Source organism: Dinoponera quadriceps, unplaced genomic scaffold, assembly GCF_001313825.1.
Source record: "Dinoponera quadriceps isolate SergipeBrazil2010 unplaced genomic scaffold, ASM131382v1 scaffold1441, whole genome shotgun sequence".
Taxonomy (NCBI): domain Eukaryota; kingdom Metazoa; phylum Arthropoda; class Insecta; order Hymenoptera; family Formicidae; genus Dinoponera; species Dinoponera quadriceps.
The window spans coordinates 216,118-233,331 of record NW_014555884.1 but is presented as its reverse complement, the minus strand read 5'-3'; the positions used below and the strand labels follow the sequence as shown (position 1 = coordinate 233,331).

Sequence of the window (17,214 nt, the reverse complement as noted above, 5' to 3'; positions counted from 1 at the left end):
TGGCGAAGGGAAGGTTAAATGAAGCGTACAAATTAAACGAAGTGCACTGCAAATCCAAACGTGTTGTTGTTGCACGCACAAGCGTATAATTTGAGCCAAAACTTTTCTCAAACATTTATTCTTACCGTTTAAATCGCAACGTACGTATTAATTTAATACGTTTAAGCGTGTTCAAATCGACACGCGTATGGCGATTTAAACAGCGAGAAACGTGTGAAAAGAGCTTCGGCAAAAATTTTTTGCACTTAGATTTGCAAGTGTGCAGTCTCATATAGCACGTTTTCTTTCCTTTCCTTAACGTCGAGCTCGATACTTCGTTTCGACGTAAAAAATTACAAATTATTTTCGCAGCATGCCCCATGTCGATCTTCGCTGTTGAAACTGAAGTTAGAAGTTGGAAGATTAATTCTAACACGCATGCAATCCGGTTTCTATGCACGAGTGCATAATGTGAGTAATGATGGCTCAGTCCGACCGATTTGATTATTCGTCGGGAAATGTAATTTGAGAGACGCGGTAAAAGTGTATCGCGGAAGAGATACGATGCCGGGGATTATCGAGACAGAATCGATTTCCTGATGACGCGACTATTATCAGCTGGATTAACGAGCGATGTTAAATCGTGCCTTCGCCGGGGCGAGAATGTGTTTATGCACGGCGCGCCTATTTAGATCAGCCGACACCATCGTGTCGCGTGCATAACACGCATCTTCGCGAATCGATCTTCGCGAATCGTCCGTATCGTCGGGCGAGCGCACTTCGTGAACGACTTAACGACACCAGTCGTGGGGAAACCCGAGTCGACATTTTGGCCAGTGTGAAACCTTTAATTCTACTACACAGTAGGAGCTAAGATAGTCAAATAAGTTCAATTTCAATTCTAATAATCATAATATAACCCCTACTTTTTGACCCGGATGTTGTCTTAAATCTCCGTTTTCGCTGCTGCAGCGTATAAAATAGGACGATGAAGGTAATGTTGAAATTTCAATCTGTAGAATGGAAAATTCAAAAGAGAAGTTGAAAAGTATCGATATCGTCAAAGTAAGTAAGTTTTTATTAATCTAAAAGCCGTCTAAGTAGGCGGAAACTTAGACGGCCTGAGCGTCGTGGTAGCGTCAAAATGTCGACCCGGGAATGTTCACGTTCCATATCGTCTTGCCGGTGAAAAGAGCGAAGAGGAGTGCTAGATAATATTTTCAAGTTCCCACACGCGATTCTCGAATTTTTGCACGAATCCCGGGCGAAGGACGGGCCGAAGGAGAAGAAGGGCCCGCGGAGTGCCACGACTGCGTCATACATAGCTTCAGCAGACCGTGAAATTGGCGTGTAAAAATGTATAAAAATGGTAGCCCGCCGCTATACATAAAAGCGCTCGTATTATCAGCTGAATTAACCCTGTGTCCGGCCGATGTAATTCTTCGCAAGCACAAAGCGACGGGGGCCTTTGTTTAAGAAGGAACATCCCCCATCCTCAAACGCCCGCGCGCTAAATCGCACCGGTCCGGAATTATCGCAAATTATACGCCAAGTTAAGAGAATCCGGAATATATTAATGAACGGGGCAACGCTCCAATTATGATCCTGATAATGAGCAGTCTGCAATGTATTTATTTTCATCGCGTTCACTCGCGACTCTCGCTGCCCCGCGACTCTTCAGACTCGTATCAGAGTTCGTAGCGTGACTCGCCGAACGAGAGAAGAAAATTACCACCACAGGTGGGAAAGCTAGAACGAAGTGGGGAAAGAATGTTGCCCATATTTTCACCGACTTGGAGAATTGCGCCATGAATGATCTTAATCCTCCAACAATCATTATCCATTTGAGTCAAATTATATTACTAACAAAGAGCCCAAAACCTATACAAGAATGGACAAGCGTTCTTTTTGGATTTTTACATGAGCGAGGCGATCATTCTGTCGCTGTATCGAAGTACCTGTGTGTGTGTGTGTGTGCGCGTGTGTCTTCCTTGCGGACCGGCAAATACCCGAGAGTGCAATTCCTTCGTGTTTTCTCGCGTTGTGCAGCCGTTGCTTTCAGGAAGCCGCAATCTCACCGTATCGTCGCCGAGCATCGTGCCTGGGCGGTTAAATCCGCAGAGGAGACCCCCGTAGCCGCTTCGTCTCGGTAATAGCTCTGTCCGAGACACCGGTACAACTCCGTTCTGCATTTACCGTCGGACAATTATAAATCGTATCTCATCACCTTTCCTCGCCTCTGTTTCCCCGGCACTTTTATCGGGGGCCTGCAATCGCGCGGACTCTCATCCGTAACCGCTTTAATCACATTTTAAATGTACCCAGCGTCCATGATTACCACGTACACGTCGAAAGAAGCGCGGTTACGCTTAAAGCATATGATATGCACACCGCGCGCAACACGCTGCGCGCCGAATAATGCGACGCGGCGATCCGCGTCGGAGGAAAAGGTTCGGCGCGACGAATCGGCGAAATATCGTATCGCTCTGTTGTTCGTTGCTGCTGGTATATTTCTGAGTGCGAGTTCGAAGATAGAAATTTGTCGCTTCCGATACTATCGAATCAAATCGTTCTGCATCGATAGCTTATCGAGTGCTTTTAAATAGTTTACAGTGTATAAATACGTTGCAAGCCGCATGCACTCTTCTGTAAGTTTCAGCCAACAATTTTGAGAGAAATACAATTATTTCGCAGACAAATAAATCTATCTTGAAAATGTTGTTCTTCGATATATATACACATACATCTATGTATAAAATTTTAAACCATTTAAATACGACTAACAGTCTTACGCTATTTTGTGCGTGTGTGAGATAAATATCGATTCTTCAAGAAACAGCTAAAAGAACTACCTAGAGCCATCTAGACGATATCATCGAAATGATCGAGAAACTTGTTCTCCTCAAACGGGTTTGTATCTCAGCTGAATGAAGTTTGATCTCGATTAACAAGGGTTTGAATCTTGGCTAAGCGAAGGAAAGTTTGAGAGCGACCCTATCATAAGAGTCTGTGGAACGCTTTTTTTAATGCGCCCTCTGAAGAAATAAGTGCAAAACACATCGATTATATACACTTTTCGACGCTTTCGATGAGGTAGTTTGGTTCGTGTCCGTGCTATATTCGTGAAATAAAAATTAGTACAAAAAAGGACTGACAATTAAGAAGATGCCAAGGTCGATAATGAACTTGGTAAGCATCGATAATGTAGAAGCGATTTCTCAAATGTTATGCTACATGAATACTAATTAAATAGTACGATTCAACGACAAGGCAAATAGACTTTTATTAATTCTAACAAACTTCTCGAAAGTCCTTTTGTAAAAAGAAAGTTTCTTGCTAATAAGCCATTTAACGGATAACAAATCGATCAAGAAGAATCATTTGTAATTATCTTCTGCCTTAATTACGACCTAAATAGAATACGCGTATTAAATTTTGCAATAACGAGAAAAAGTTTTTATCGCATAAAGGAATGTATTTTCTATACTGCAGTATGTAATCATATGGAAAAGAAAGGGAAATTTAAGAAAAACAATTAACCTAATTCTCTCTCTCTCTCTCTCTCTCTCTCATTCACTCTCTCACTCTTTCTGCAAACGCTGGAAAATAAAGTAACAGATGCACTCGCAATCAAATGTCGAAGGGATATATGTTGAGTGTTTCCTCGTATTATAATACTTGTTTATTAGCAAATCCCTCTAAAGTTCTATTCCAGTGACGTCTTGAATCCATTCCGCAAACGCTGCCACTCTAGTATATACTCCGGGTCTACCACTCGGACAATGCGCGTCTCCGTAACTTACAATGCCAATTTGCAGTGGCCGATCGTCCCTCATTGTAAACAGAGGTCCTCCGCTGTCGCCCTGAGATACGTTGAAATATAACGCACAAATTTACTTCAAACATTTACTGATAAATTCATCCAAACACCCATCCAAATATTAAAGGCTAACGGAACATCTTACTAAGGTAAAAAAAGAAATACACCAAAACCTACATAAAAAAACATTGAAACTCGTATGCAATATAGTATATATGTGGACATTGAGAAATTAGACGTTTCCAAAAATAACATTGTTTAAAAACATGAGATCAACTCAATTAACCTAATATTTAATTATGTATTATATTATCGATGTTATAATCTGCATATTATAATTTTTATTAATACTGTCCACGCATTAAGCATGAAATCTTTTGCTCCGCCATTTACGCTATATTGCATCAATCTGTTAATTTTCTGCGTATATATCCAAATATTAAAGATATTAAAGCCGGGATTTAATTTGATATTCCTGTTCAAACCAATTTTTTGCTGTCTAAACAAATTTTTCCTCTGCCGTCGTTATATTGACAAACGTTTGCTGTTCCGGCAAAATTTGTTTCCTCCGTGTGAGCAATGCCTTAATTGATTTTCGCGCGTATATTTACTGTGTAAAAACATTTGTATAATTCGGTGCAGCCAATAACGTAAACCTTGCAGAAAGAACTCAATATTTTGCCAGTAAATTTATATATATATATATATATATATGTATATGGCGTCTTAACCGCCAGCGCGAATTTGCGTCATGTGCCTAATATACCTGACAGGCGTCCTTTCCGAGTCCTGGCACCGTGCATATATTTCTGTGGTCCACTGGCCAGTACGCGCTACATTTGCGTTTCGAGATTAACGGCATCAAAGCGTACTTGAGCCTCTTCGTACCTGCGGGACTACCGTGACCGTCACGACCCCAACCGACCACGTAAGCAGCCGTGTCGACCACGATCTTGCTCTCCTCCGGACCGGCCAGGTGTATCGGCTGAATCTTGTCTGAAATTAAATTCACGGGGAAACTTTCGTCGTTGTACCATTCTGCAATTATTCATGAGCGCTGAACACCCTATAATAATTTACGAACTTCAATTTCAGACGATTCAAGATACTTTCCTCCCCTTCCGTAACGCGGTGCGCATCTTCTCTCGCGTTCTCTTTCTAAAGTACAATTGTATTATCATTTATGAGAGGCTACTCCAATCTTTCGAATCGCTTTGAATCGTAACGTGTGTTTCGGGCCTTTTCTCATCGACATGCTCATTAGTAGCGCGATCGATTCGACATTGGTGAACATTTGCTTTTTTTACCTGAAAATGGGATATCTCGTGGCATACGCAACAATCCAATGTCATTCTTGCTGAAGAAGTAGTCGGGGTGCGCCAGGGCCCACGTCGTCATCATCGCAACTCCGGATCCCTTGTTGACGTCGTAACCTATCCCGGTCTTGTCAACGATCCCGAATATCACGAAGAACCGTTTCGGGTACTTCGCGACGCAATGACCCGCAGTCAGAACCCATCTTTCCGATACAATAGTGCCACCGCATTGCGCCACTCTTCTACCGTGGATCAGCCGATGCACGACGGCCATAAACGGAAACTGGCCTTCGTTCGCATAACTTCCGGCAGCTACCCTCTCTGCCTGTCTGGCTTTGCACCGGTAAAAATAATATACGCAGGAGAAAACAATGGACTGCCCTCGTAACAAAAAATATATATATACATAGTGCTTCTTAGGTACCATCCAATATTTTAAAAGTTAATTTCGAGGTCATTTTATAAAAAAAAAAAAAAATAAGCGTATGTTTATATGAACATTTCTTTATAAAATGGCCAGAAAAATTAAAAATATCAATAATTCTTAAAGTACAAAATACAATAATTCTTAAAATACCAAAAAATCAATAATTCTTCAAATACAGTACTTAAGAAACACTCTGCATGTTCATTTATTTGCTAAGATAGCATAAAAATGTGCTGTCATTCCGAATGATTTTTCTCTATGTGCGTTTTTCTGCGTTCTCAAATGAAGATTATCGCTTATCGCAGCCGGATTCGTCAATTATCGGAAGAGTTCTGTTCATACTCACTGCCTGACAAGAGAAGCTCGTGCCTGAATGTGAATTTATCAGGGATCCTTCTCATGTCGTGGTGTTCGGGTCGCAACCGAGGACGGACATCTCCGCACGACGCCGAGACGATCAGGAAAAACGCGAAGGTCTTCGCACTGCGATAATCCATAGCGGACTAGGGAAAATTAACGCTCCTCGCTGCTATTTATGATTTAGTCAGCCAGGCGCGGCTCGGAGAAACTGTTCGCACGACGATCGGACAAAAAGAAACGTTCGTCGCGAGTTCAGCCCTAATGCCTTCTACCTGTCGGAATCGGCTCGTAAAAATGCATCGAGAGTCATTAACCACTTTCTGAGAATGCGATGCCCGTGGTTTCTGGCTTTGCCAAATTTACTTCGAACGGATCGCGCCGCGGATTTGTCAGACGTCGCTTCCGTTCGAGTTTTTCATAAAACGAGAGCTTCTCACGAAAAGAATTCTTTTCGCAGGTGAAAATGAACTCAGATTTGGTGACATACAAGCGAATTCTTTTTGAACTCTTTGTGCTATCTAAGCATTAAAAAAATTGATTCTTGAAATTGAAAGATCTTTCACTAAACCGGGAAAAAAAATAAACTATCGTTGGATTACTGTGGAATGAAATTTTCTTTGAGTCACGATAACATTAAACTTTCATTAAATCGCGGTAAAAGTGAACGAAAGGTCTTGATTTGAACGTTATCGAACGTATTTGTTGTGATCCATTGTGGAAAGTTGAATTTTGACGAGGAACGACGACAGTTTCAGAACTAGTCGAGCGTTTCTTCGCGCCGTGCTCCGAGGAAGAGAAACAGTTTATCGCGTGTTGCATATTGTGTCACGTTGCGACGCGCGAGTGGCACTCGGCTTTGCGAAACGTGCGGTGAATTAAGCCGCAGAGAACGCGTTGCTGTTTTTTGTTAATCCCAACCGTTGCATCGAATTGATTAGCAATCATTCCATTACGTTGCAGAGTGTTCCGCAGTTTCCAGTCGAGCGGCCGTTGCACTCTGATTGAAGTGCGCTTAAAGTCGCACAATGACTCCCCGACGCTTTTGCGCACACCAACGGTTTGCGTGCACAAATGCCGCCAGTCAGTACGACGAAATGATACGCGCGAAAAATAATATTGGTCTCAACAAATTTCGTAATCATAAGTTGTATCCTCTTTGAACTGCAACTTTTTCTATTTATCGTTCACGTTGCGTTGAAACAGAAACTGATAATAAACAAATTATTCAGCTATACTTCAAGAAATACAGACTGTATTTTCTAACTTTTAACAGTAAATTAACGGCGTAAGGCATGGAAATAAAACGAAAGAACATATTTTTATTATAATTTCTTGTGATTTCATACTGCCATAATCTAATCGTTTTTAGTGTGATCATTAGCTCAGACAAAATAATTAATTCCTCTCATTAACTATTGCGAATCTTGCAAAATGGCACATGACTTTTCTGCTCAGTTTCACCCGTTCTATCTGCGCACCGCGTGTACCGAGATTAGTTAGGGACACCTTGTGTATATTGTATACAGGATGCGTTATTAGAATCCGGATGAAATTAGATTTGAAATTTCCGTTGTATCGGAATTCACTTGTAGATGCCACTTGGCGCTAAGGTGGACCAGGTAGACCAGGTAGACGTGGGTAAAGCTGAGTATTACGTACGTCGTACGACGAGTTTGTCGGATGTGCCGATTGGCGGTCGGATAGAGAATTTCTAGTGTATCTAGAGAAAAATTTAAGGACCCTTGAAGAAATTCCCTATCCACCAGCCAATCAGCACACCCGACAATGCTCGTCGTACGACGCATGTAATACCGGCTTAACTTATAGCACTAGTTCGGCAGTGTAGTTAAAAAGAACAGACCATACCGTGTCGTTGGACCCCATTCTCAGTGTGCACAAATTTCTCGACCAGTGCAGCCAGTTCAGCTAAATAGAACAGACTAATTGTTATGAAAAAGGCTGTAATATTTTGAATTAAAGGTAATTATTTAGTTTAGTTACATCCACACAAATATCGATGAAATTACGCTTACTCGACGCGTTTTTGCACGAAACGAAAGAATCTGGAAGAAAAAAGTGTCGCTCCGCCCCGCGAAGTGAGTCATTAATCGTCAAAGTTGACGACTTGACAGGTTAGGAAACCTGTCATACCGATGAAATATTGCGATATGAGCATGCTTCGTGGTATTAAATCATGCGACACTTTTTTCTGTCAGATTCTTCCGTTTCGTGCAAAAACGCGTCGAATAAGCGTAATTTCATCGATATTTGTGCGGATGTGGCTAAACTAAATAATTACCGAATAAGTAATTTTTGCATTGTGCATACTACCGAAATTACCTTGATCGTGCAACAGCAGCCCTTGTAATATTTGTCAGAAATGGAGGATACGCAAGAAGAGGTTAACAAAATGCTTCTCTCTTTATATTAATTTCTTTCACTCATTATACGTACAGATTGAAGTTACACAAATTTCAGAGTTAAATTAAATTTTAATTTACTTGTTCAAAGTAATTTACATATTGTGTATTATGATTTCAGCTGCAATTTGTGGTAGACGATGTCAGCAATATCATCAAAGAAGCAATTGAGGTATCAATAGGTGGTAATGCGTATCAACACAACAAAGTCAATCAATGGACTTCAAATGTTGTAGAGGCTTGTTTGGGCAACCTCACGAAATTACAGAAAGCTTACAAATATATCGGTAGGTAACTCAAATTGGTAATAACATAAAATAATTTTTTAAGTTCTGAGTAAAAATGTTACGTACTTTATCACATGTAGAAAGCTTTGAATATCTTAAAACAATACTAGAAAAGATCACTCTTAAATTAAATTAATAGAAGATATGATGAAAATTATAATCTTGCGATAGTTAATATTTTTTGCTCATTATCTTATAGATTTAACATTGATATTCACTTGTACATGTTTATTTTTAAATATTGTTTCTCGACACTCTTGTAAATATGTTAAATGTTTTCAGTAACCTGTACAATCATGCAGAAAAATGGAGCTGGACTGCATACTGCTAGCTCGTGTTATTGGGATAATGCTACAGATGGAAGCTGCACAGTGCGTTGGGAAAATAAAACTATGTATTGTATTGTGTCCGTTTTTGGATTGGCCCTTTAAATTTATCTGTTACTATAAACTGAAAAGTTCCTTCGTTTGAAAGGATTAATCTCCTGGATACAGGATGTAGTAAATAGTCACAGAAATAAAATTTTCCATTATAATTTTGTTAGACAAAATTTTATATTTTGCACAAAACAGTAGAATTAAAGTTAGAAAAAGGAGAGCACAGATTACCGCGCCATTGAATATAGTTAATGAAAGGATTAACACGATATGTGATACAAATGATAGGGTGTAATGTAAAACACATAAAATAGCACAGTAAAATATATTTAATTGCTTTTATATTTACTTTTATGTGAGAACTGATATTCTTTCTACCAATGCATTGTAATTTTTTTACAAACTAAAAATAAGAAGGTATTGATATCCTTCATAATTCTTGTGTCATTATTGCACAAGATATGTATGTTATGTAAAATAAAGATATGTGTCTATAAAATATTTGGCGAATAATTTAAAATCATATCAAAGCTGTTTCAAGGAACATGTATAGCAGAATGATATAACATCATTGACAATTTATCAAAAATTCATTATTCGACATTCGTCTCAGTTCGCTTGCTAATGAAATTACTTCTTTGTTCACTTGTACACATTATTTTGAAACATTTTATATAATTTTAAATTATTTATATTGTGTTCGTAAACACGCGATCCTTCCAATCCACGCAATCAAGCGATACTTCCAATGTAATTATTGCATTGGTCATAAATTAACAATTATATACATACTAAATTAGGCATGTATCGCTTGCATTTATTTATGTCGTCAAAATGGTAAAAAAGAATGGAGAATGGAATAAAATAAATAAAGATAAATTAATCGACAAACAAAGAGATGGAGCTTCTTACAATTAAATGGACTTAAACAAGATGTGTGTACGAGTTCAATGAGATTTACAGTTCCGTAGTCTGAAGTAGATTTTGATCGTCATATGAATAGTCGTCTATAACGCATGACTGTAAACCATCGTTTAAAAGAACTAAATTGTCGTTTAATCGGCTGCCGAACTCATCGTCGATGTATAGATCCTCAATCGTACAATTGCTGTCTCGCAAACACTGCAACAAAGATCGAACGTATTAGAAATATCGATAATATATTATCGTATAATGACTCAGGTATCAAATTTGAGACAATTTGCGTACTTACACTCTTGTGAGCGTGAATCTTTTTCAAGCCTGGGCTCTGAGTAATTTTCAGATGATTCAAACACGCGGGCAGAGAACGTCTTCGCAAGTCGCTTAAATCATACAAATTACAAGTCTCGCATCTTACGATGTTGCTCGGCAGCAAATAAGTATTCGCATCAGCAGCTTTTGTCGGAACTATATTAAAATCTGCTATATTCGCTTTGCGCGAGTTTGACGCACTATTTATACAAGCTCCTTCATCTCGTTTTGGCTTTTGCAAGTCCTCCAACTGTTGTTGACTGTGCACTGATGTTTGGGATTCGTTGAAATCCACCTCCGCTATGGTCTCGCAAATAAGGTTGTTTGTACGCGTAGCATCGTACATTTTATAATTTACAAAATCACGAGCGACTTTTCCCTCGTGTTCCATTTCAGTGCTATTTTCCGCGGTCGCATAATCGTCCGGTAGACTCACGCCAGACGACTTTTCGATAACACTGATCTCTTGGTTATTGTCATCACATTTCGTTTCATACAGGTCTTCGAATGCGCTTTCATACTTTTGCGTGTTATTCACATTAGTTTCGGAATTGCAACTAGTTTGTAAATACGGGACTGAATCTTCGTACTGCGATCCTGAGCGTACAATCTCAGCTGCGCGTTCGATGGCATCCTTCAAATTTTTCAATGAGTTGCCTGGAAAGTTTCGAGCCCCCATGGATGTATCGTTACTTTCCGTGTCTTTTGATAACGGCTCTTTGGCATCTTTGGTACGCTTATCTACTGTAATTATAAGTAAAGACGTTAATTTATCGCGTCAATAACAAGATATTATGTAGAACATTTTAGTTTAATAAAAAAGATTAAAAAACAAGAGACGAAAAAAAAAAAATATATATATATATTTTTTTTTTTCATTCGATTTACCTCTTTCCTCAAACGTATTCGCGATAGTAAACGTATCACTACTTTTTGTAGAACCTGATCTGGGATGTTGCATTTCGCCAGTATTACAAGTAACACTAATATATGACTTTGGCAACAATGGCCAAGACTGCAAAAACAATATCAATTGAACAATATAAAATAGATATTAAAATTAGTTTGGAGTTTTCAATAACGTATATATGAAAATACGTGATAAAAATGATAATTAAAGTAATCAATACATATCAATGAACTAACACATTGGCGTATGCGGGTGCTACTATTATTTATATTATTATTATTATTATTATTTTCACGTCCCATTCGTGATAAACAAATTAGCTTCTCCTTTCGCCATAATATTGACTCGTAGAAGCTTTCTACATCAGAATGTAAAACTTGACGTTGCGCTATCGCATCCTTAATACTGGCAGGCATATTTGTGTATATCTATTGCAAAATAAATATGAACATGAGATTATAAATAAATTAGTAAAATTTTATAATTAAATTATTAGAATTATTACATGACTTTATACTTAATGTACATATTTCCTTAACGTTAAATTTTTATGACATACGTTAAAATACAAAATATATCTCGGCAACGTTGATTAATGTATGTTACCGATAATTTACTTTTCGAGAAAAATACCTTTTGTTTTAGTGTGTGTGACGGTTTTATAATATTCCCTTCGTATTCACCGGGTGACTTTTTGTATTTCAGCTCCATATTTGTTGCGTGACTAGCTGGTTTACATAATACATAGTCGGTATTCTTATTGACGCGCGTTGGATCTGATGAATAAAATGTTACAATATAATTATGTTAATATAATTATAAGTAGAATTTAATTAAATCGGTGCGATGAGTAGCTTCCATGTCAATTACATGAAAGATTATCAAGCTGCCCGAGTATTCATCATACGTACTTGGAGTTGAAGAAGCGAACGATGGGTTGTTCTCATTGAAAAAATGTTCCCTTCTACTCGCATTTATTTCTTTCAATCGTTTTATATCAGATCGCGTAGTGTTGTGCAATTTTTCGCCGGTCTCGGGTGCTTTCACGCTGTTTGAATGCTTTCTACAGATACTATGATCAGTACTCTGTACTTCAGTCGCGAGTCTCTCGATACCATTATCGGTTAAAGACGCATTCTTCTTCTCGATGTTATTTTCATCCAAGTCTCTATTGCATTGTACCATTGTAGACGTGTAGAGCCGATTGGTGAGCTTCTCTGTCATATGATTTAATTTGTCGGCGGATAATCTCTTTATCAACATTACGTTTTCATAAGATGGAGAAATCTTCGGGGTCGACGTATACATGTTTTTAATGTTATTGTTCTTTTCAAGTTTCTGTATCCCAGATTCGCTCGCATACGTGGCTTCTGCTTCCTCAGACATCTTCAAATAAAATAACAAATTATAAATAACGAAGTTCGAATTCGAACAAACGCAAAAATCACTCGAAGAATCTCGGATTATTCAAAGCTGCGTGAATTCTAGGCAAAGTGCATGTTAAGATAAATATACATACAAGTAATCTATGAAGAGATTTCCGTATCTTATCCATGTCCAACGTTCTTTTTGCAGCGTCAAGTTGCAGTCCATTTTCCAACAGTTTTTGAAGACGCGGTGGGAAATTATTCAAGTCCACGGTGATACCGCGCTTCCGCGTTGTGTATTGCAATTCTACGTGTGGCCGGTTACATCCGCTCCATGGTACACACGCTGCACAATGGTAAAAAATTAATTATATTATCTTGTTATATTTAAAAATTAGTTTTATATTATTGCATTGTTATTTCGGAATCCCACCAAATCAATGTTTCATTCCTTTATATGATAAAAATATGATGATAACTTCAACAGTCTCTTATAATGATAACGGATTGTTATAAAAGGAGGTTGCAACGATTTACCTGTGCCCATTTCCCAAAGTAACAACGATAAGCCGTAAACATCGCTTTTTGTAGAAAGATCGTATCCAAAGAAGAATTCCGGTGCTTGCCATTTGAAGATCTCCGCTCGCAAACATTTTTCGTAGCTACGTTGTGTATTGTCCTGCAAAGTGATATGTCTCATGATAAATGCAATATCTACTTAATTAATTTTTTCTCTCGATCTCTTTTCTTTTATAGCTCGCGATAAGACATCGATGAGATTTCACATTAATACGACATCCTCTATTTTTTGCCTGTAGGAAACAATCTATCACATTTAATTGCGATTATGATTTACGCGAGTTCCGTGTTCCAAGCTGCGCGCCCGATTAACATCGACACGGTACAGCGAATTTATTCAGAAACGAACATTTTGTCGAAAACAATGCCGGCCGTTTCCGTCGGTGAAACACGGGTGTGTCATGGAATCACGGATATGACGCGATTCGCTTCTTTGCAGCCCATTCTACCTGTGAAATTTTTAAATCGGCCGACAACTGACCTTAATACCGCGAAAGCACATTCGCTATCGTCTGGTGAACAGATGTGAATCACACCAAGTATAGTAAAGTAATAGTAGCATAGTAAAGTATAGTAAGTACTTTTTTTTAAAGACACAATATACGTACTCGAAGACTAATATTGTTCGGTAATTGTTTGCGGCATGAATTCATAGAAAATATTATTATTAAACGTTAATGTAATTGCAATTGATATTTGAAAAGTAGTTTTGATGTGTGTATGCATGGATAAAATATATAGAATAAGGTTAAATATAACCGAAAGGTTTGGATGTGTTTAAATAATCTGACTATTTAAAACGTTTTATTATTATGGTATTATTTAAAACATTGTGCTTGGCACTCATGGCCTTATAATTTTATTTTAACGATCTAACAGAGCCAGATCTTATTTAAGATAAAATATATATTTAGGAATGGGAGTATAAAATATATATTAGGAATGGAAGTATATAGTATAGTAGAAATCGATAGAATGTAGTAGTATACGTACATTTTCCAAAGTAGCCAGTTCCCATCCACCCAGTTTAATACCACCATTGGGTACAAGATAAACACAATGCGAACTGATCGCCCCGTGGATATATCCGCGCATATGACAATACTTCAATGCGTCCGCCAATTTCATTCCTACTTGCGCGATATTTTGTACACCCATTCGTTCACCTTGCTCGTGTATGAAATTGTACAACGTACAGTTGATCGATTCGAAGATAGAAACAAGGCCGTGTTCATCCGTATGTGTCGTTGCCATCAACAATAGTACATTGGGATGCCGAATTTCTCTGGTAACACACACAAAGTTGCGATTATTTCATGTTATATCACGACTGCATAACATATCTTACAAGTTTCAATCTAAGAGATACAGATGAAAATGATTTCAATGTAAAAGTTATTTCAACATATCGAGACAACTTGGCTCAATGATAAATATTGAAATTTATCTATCAATAACTTTTCATCTATTGATGAGATAACATTGAAAAATAATAAATTGAAAATGTCTAAAAATATAGTTACAACGCTATCAATTCTACATGATTAATATTTATAATATTTGTGAGTGGCTTCCTTTACGTGAGAATTTCTATGTCCGCCTTTATCGCACCCTGACATGCCGGATGAGTGTGCCTCTTCAGAGATACTCTCGTATTGTGCCATTCCGCAGAAACCAGCTCGAGATATCGGTCTTCTGTGCCCGCCACACATCCTATCTCGAAGATCTCCGAAGCCTCTACGTGCGACACACCCGGTATAAACGATGAGTATTTTCGCTGCTTCGAGTTATTGTGGCAGTTCCGATTGTTGTTTCTTTGCAAGAGGTGTTCACCGTTCTGCTTGATGGGTTGATAAGAATAGAACTCCGCATCAGTGACCAATTCGCTTGACATTCGGCGACGATCTATAAACTGTTGTAACGCCTGCCGGTAGGATTCACTGAAAAAGGAACATTGTTACTACTTCCTATCGTTGTCGGATCTCGAGTGATTTAGCTAGGAAATATTTTATCGAGGTGAGAGGACAGAGTCAGAGACTCTGTAAATTATCCATACGATTCTCTTGCGATATGTAATTATATCATATTATTCTATTGGAAATTTGTTCGCTTGAAGTATGAACAGATTTACCGAGAATTACCGAGTCATACCAAAAACATGAAAATTCATAATTATTTATTCACTGTTACGCGACACTGCGGAAATGGTGTAATTCCGCGACACGATTCCGACTTGAAGACGAGCAAGGGAACGTACCGGCCACGATTATCTGCAGAACTGAGGAAACGAAATGCTCATGAGAGAGATTATCACAGAGCAAGCGCAGGTATCGCGTCATGCTGATTATGCAAACGTAGCAAGTTTCAGGCGTACCGATAATTACATCGTAAATGGTGCATAAACATCTACCAGCAGAATTATATCTTTGAGATACGAGGAAAATTAGCTTCACAAGGCCATGATTCTTAAATTATGGAAACACCCTTGTTATAATAAAAAATAATTTAAGAAACACCCAGAGGTTTGAGCAATGTCAATGTTCGAGACTACGAGAGAGCTATGAGCTGGCTCGAGCACTGAAATATCAAATACCAAGATCGAACTGATCAAGAAAATGCAGCTTGACTTAATAAATCCCTGATAAATAAAACGTTTCTAAAATGTTTAAACATGTGTCAGTTAAGTGAATTAGTTATCAATTATTTTTCACGTTTTCTGTTGAAATACCTTGTGGCTTGTGTAATAAATTCATACCTGATAAAGTGAGGATTCGCAAATTCCATCATTTTGGAGAATTCGATATTATGTTCCCTAAATCTTTATGTTTTCCGAAGGTTTTGCGCAAACTGACAAACAAATGTCGATTCAATCAGCGCTCATGAAGCAAATAACGTCGCTTTCCACGCGAATTGGCAAGTCCTGCAAAGATTTATTCTAAGAGATCAATCTCGGCTTCATGAAAGTAATAAACTTCATATGATATAATAATAATAATTGGAAAGATCTGACGATGTGATAATACTTATAAATACCTTCAACGAGTCAAAAATATTGATTCAATACTTATGCACAAGTTCGGTTGTTCCGAACTGCTTTGCTTATGCACTTGCTTTAACCTACTTATCGAAGTAAATATCAGAATATACCAATGTCAAGTAATAGTTATGTTATCAAATAGAGATCGCTCTTTTTCGAGCTCGGAATCGTGATTGGTCGGATACAAATTCGCGGTTGAATTCTTACGAGCTCGTCCGAATCGAGGCGCTATGGACGCCAAAAAGCGCGCGGAAAACGTTCGGAGCAAGTTGCAAAAGCAGTCAAAACTAATTCTGGGAAGCGGTATATCGTCAAATCACTCGTTAAATCTTCGTGGTTAAATACTCGCGATTAATATAACGGTGGCCTGACACTTACGAATTCGGGTATGTCGATTTGAAGTTTGTGTAATGTATATCGATGAGTGGCGTGATTAGAGTAGTATGTGCCGCACATACTGTGCGAGAAGTTTAACCAACCGTTTTTTTAGTTGCATTCACGCGAGTCGAGACGCCGCGCATCGCGATCGAATTCGTGCATCGGACTCGCGAAAATCGTGGCGCGTACGCGGTTAAGAAGTGATACCAGTAATAATTTATTCCGAAATCGTTTCCTGAGATAGAGACGTGAATTTATACTCGTTACGAGGTGCATACACGCGAATGACGCGATCGAAGCGTTCGTGACGACCGCCGCCGACCGTTGACGAATCTCCGTGCGTCGACTGTACTATATTTCGAAAATACTTTTGAGGTAAGTAGCATCTAAAACCGATTTTACCGCATTAAAAATAGCGAATCATCGTCATTTATGAATTCCTACCCAATATTTTCAATCTTTCGCTGTAATTATTACGTCTCTTATCGGTGAACGAGAAAAGTCTGCGACAATTTTGTGACGCTCGTCTCGATGAGCAAGATGTCCAAGATGGACGCACAAGACAACGTTAAGATATCCTTCAGAATTTGTTACGAAATGTTTTAAAGACGTTTTTCAAGGAACTTTTAAGGATATCGTAAAGCTGTCTTATGCGTCGATTTTGGACATTCTGCTCACTGGAGTAATTCTCGAAGTACTATATATACTGTCTTTAACGAGGGGG

At 38.4% G+C, this 17,214-nt stretch overlaps 3 protein-coding genes across 6 annotated transcripts in view; 1 reads left to right on the top strand and 2 right to left on the bottom strand.

Moving 5' to 3' along the window:
• Positions 1-3,677: 3,677 nt before the first annotated feature.
• LOC106745659 (chymotrypsin-2-like) lies at positions 3,678-6,920 on the bottom strand. The gene is made up of 5 exons (XM_014621466.1): positions 6,298-6,920; positions 5,889-6,045; positions 5,107-5,448; positions 4,566-4,795; positions 3,678-3,842 (listed from the first exon to the last, which is right to left on the bottom strand). Exons 1-5 carry the CDS (start codon positions 6,385-6,387, stop codon positions 3,678-3,680), a joined length of 984 nt encoding a protein of 327 aa, XP_014476952.1. The 5' UTR covers positions 6,388-6,920.
• An 861-nt stretch (positions 6,921-7,781) lies between these two features.
• Positions 7,782-9,144, top strand: LOC106745693 (dynein light chain Tctex-type). Of its 3 annotated transcripts, none has more exons than XM_014621538.1 (4): positions 7,782-7,881; positions 8,235-8,303; positions 8,444-8,609; positions 8,892-9,144. In XM_014621538.1, exons 2-4 carry the CDS (start codon positions 8,283-8,285, stop codon positions 9,038-9,040), a joined length of 336 nt encoding a protein of 111 aa, XP_014477024.1. In that variant the 5' UTR covers positions 7,782-7,881; positions 8,235-8,282; the 3' UTR covers positions 9,041-9,144. The 3 variants fall into 3 exon arrangements, with proteins under 3 accessions (XP_014477024.1, XP_014477025.1, XP_014477023.1); XM_014621539.1 differs by having other exon boundaries at positions 7,785-7,882; positions 8,262-8,303; XM_014621537.1 differs by having other exon boundaries at positions 7,787-7,882; positions 8,210-8,303.
• Positions 9,145-9,297: 153 nt separating this feature from the next.
• LOC106745691 overlaps positions 9,298-17,214 on the bottom strand; it is a 13,450-nt gene continuing 5,533 nt past the window's right edge. For both annotated transcript variants that reach the window (XM_014621531.1, XM_014621532.1), the window contains exons 3-12: positions 14,656-15,015; positions 14,069-14,360; positions 13,034-13,175; positions 12,649-12,842; positions 12,041-12,515; positions 11,763-11,905; positions 11,366-11,557; positions 11,108-11,234; positions 10,200-10,963; positions 9,298-10,108 (exon numbers count right to left, since the gene is read on the bottom strand). In XM_014621531.1, coding sequence (XP_014477017.1) covers positions 9,944-10,108; positions 10,200-10,963; positions 11,108-11,234; positions 11,366-11,557; positions 11,763-11,905; positions 12,041-12,515; positions 12,649-12,842; positions 13,034-13,175; positions 14,069-14,360; positions 14,656-15,015 — 2,854 coding nt within the window. In that variant the 3' untranslated portion in view covers positions 9,298-9,943. The remainder of the gene's footprint in view (positions 10,109-10,199; positions 10,964-11,107; positions 11,235-11,365; positions 11,558-11,762; positions 11,906-12,040; positions 12,516-12,648; positions 12,843-13,033; positions 13,176-14,068; positions 14,361-14,655; positions 15,016-17,214) is intronic.

What these genes read in the sequence shown, in the direction of transcription:
- LOC106745693 (XM_014621538.1), top strand. Translation starts at nt 8,283, where the DNA reads ATGGAGGATACGCAAGAAGAG. An exon ending in TGGAGGATACGCAAGAAGAG is followed by an intron (nt 8,304 to 8,443) that starts GTTAACAAAATG and finishes TTATGATTTCAG; the next exon opens with CTGCAATTTGTGGTAGACGA. An exon ending in GAAAGCTTACAAATATATCG is followed by an intron (nt 8,610 to 8,891) that starts GTAGGTAACTCA and finishes AAATGTTTTCAG; the next exon opens with TAACCTGTACAATCATGCAG.
- LOC106745659 (XM_014621466.1), bottom strand. Translation starts at nt 6,387, where the DNA reads ATGTCACCAAATCTGAGTTCATTTTCACCTGCGAAAAGAATTCTTTTC. An exon ending in AAAACTCGAACGGAAGCGAC is followed by an intron (nt 6,046 to 6,297) that starts GTCTGACAAATC and finishes AATTTTCCCTAG; the next exon opens with TCCGCTATGGATTATCGCAG. An exon ending in ACGAGATATCCCATTTTCAG is followed by an intron (nt 4,796 to 5,106) that starts GTAAAAAAAGCA and finishes ATTTAATTTCAG; the next exon opens with ACAAGATTCAGCCGATACAC.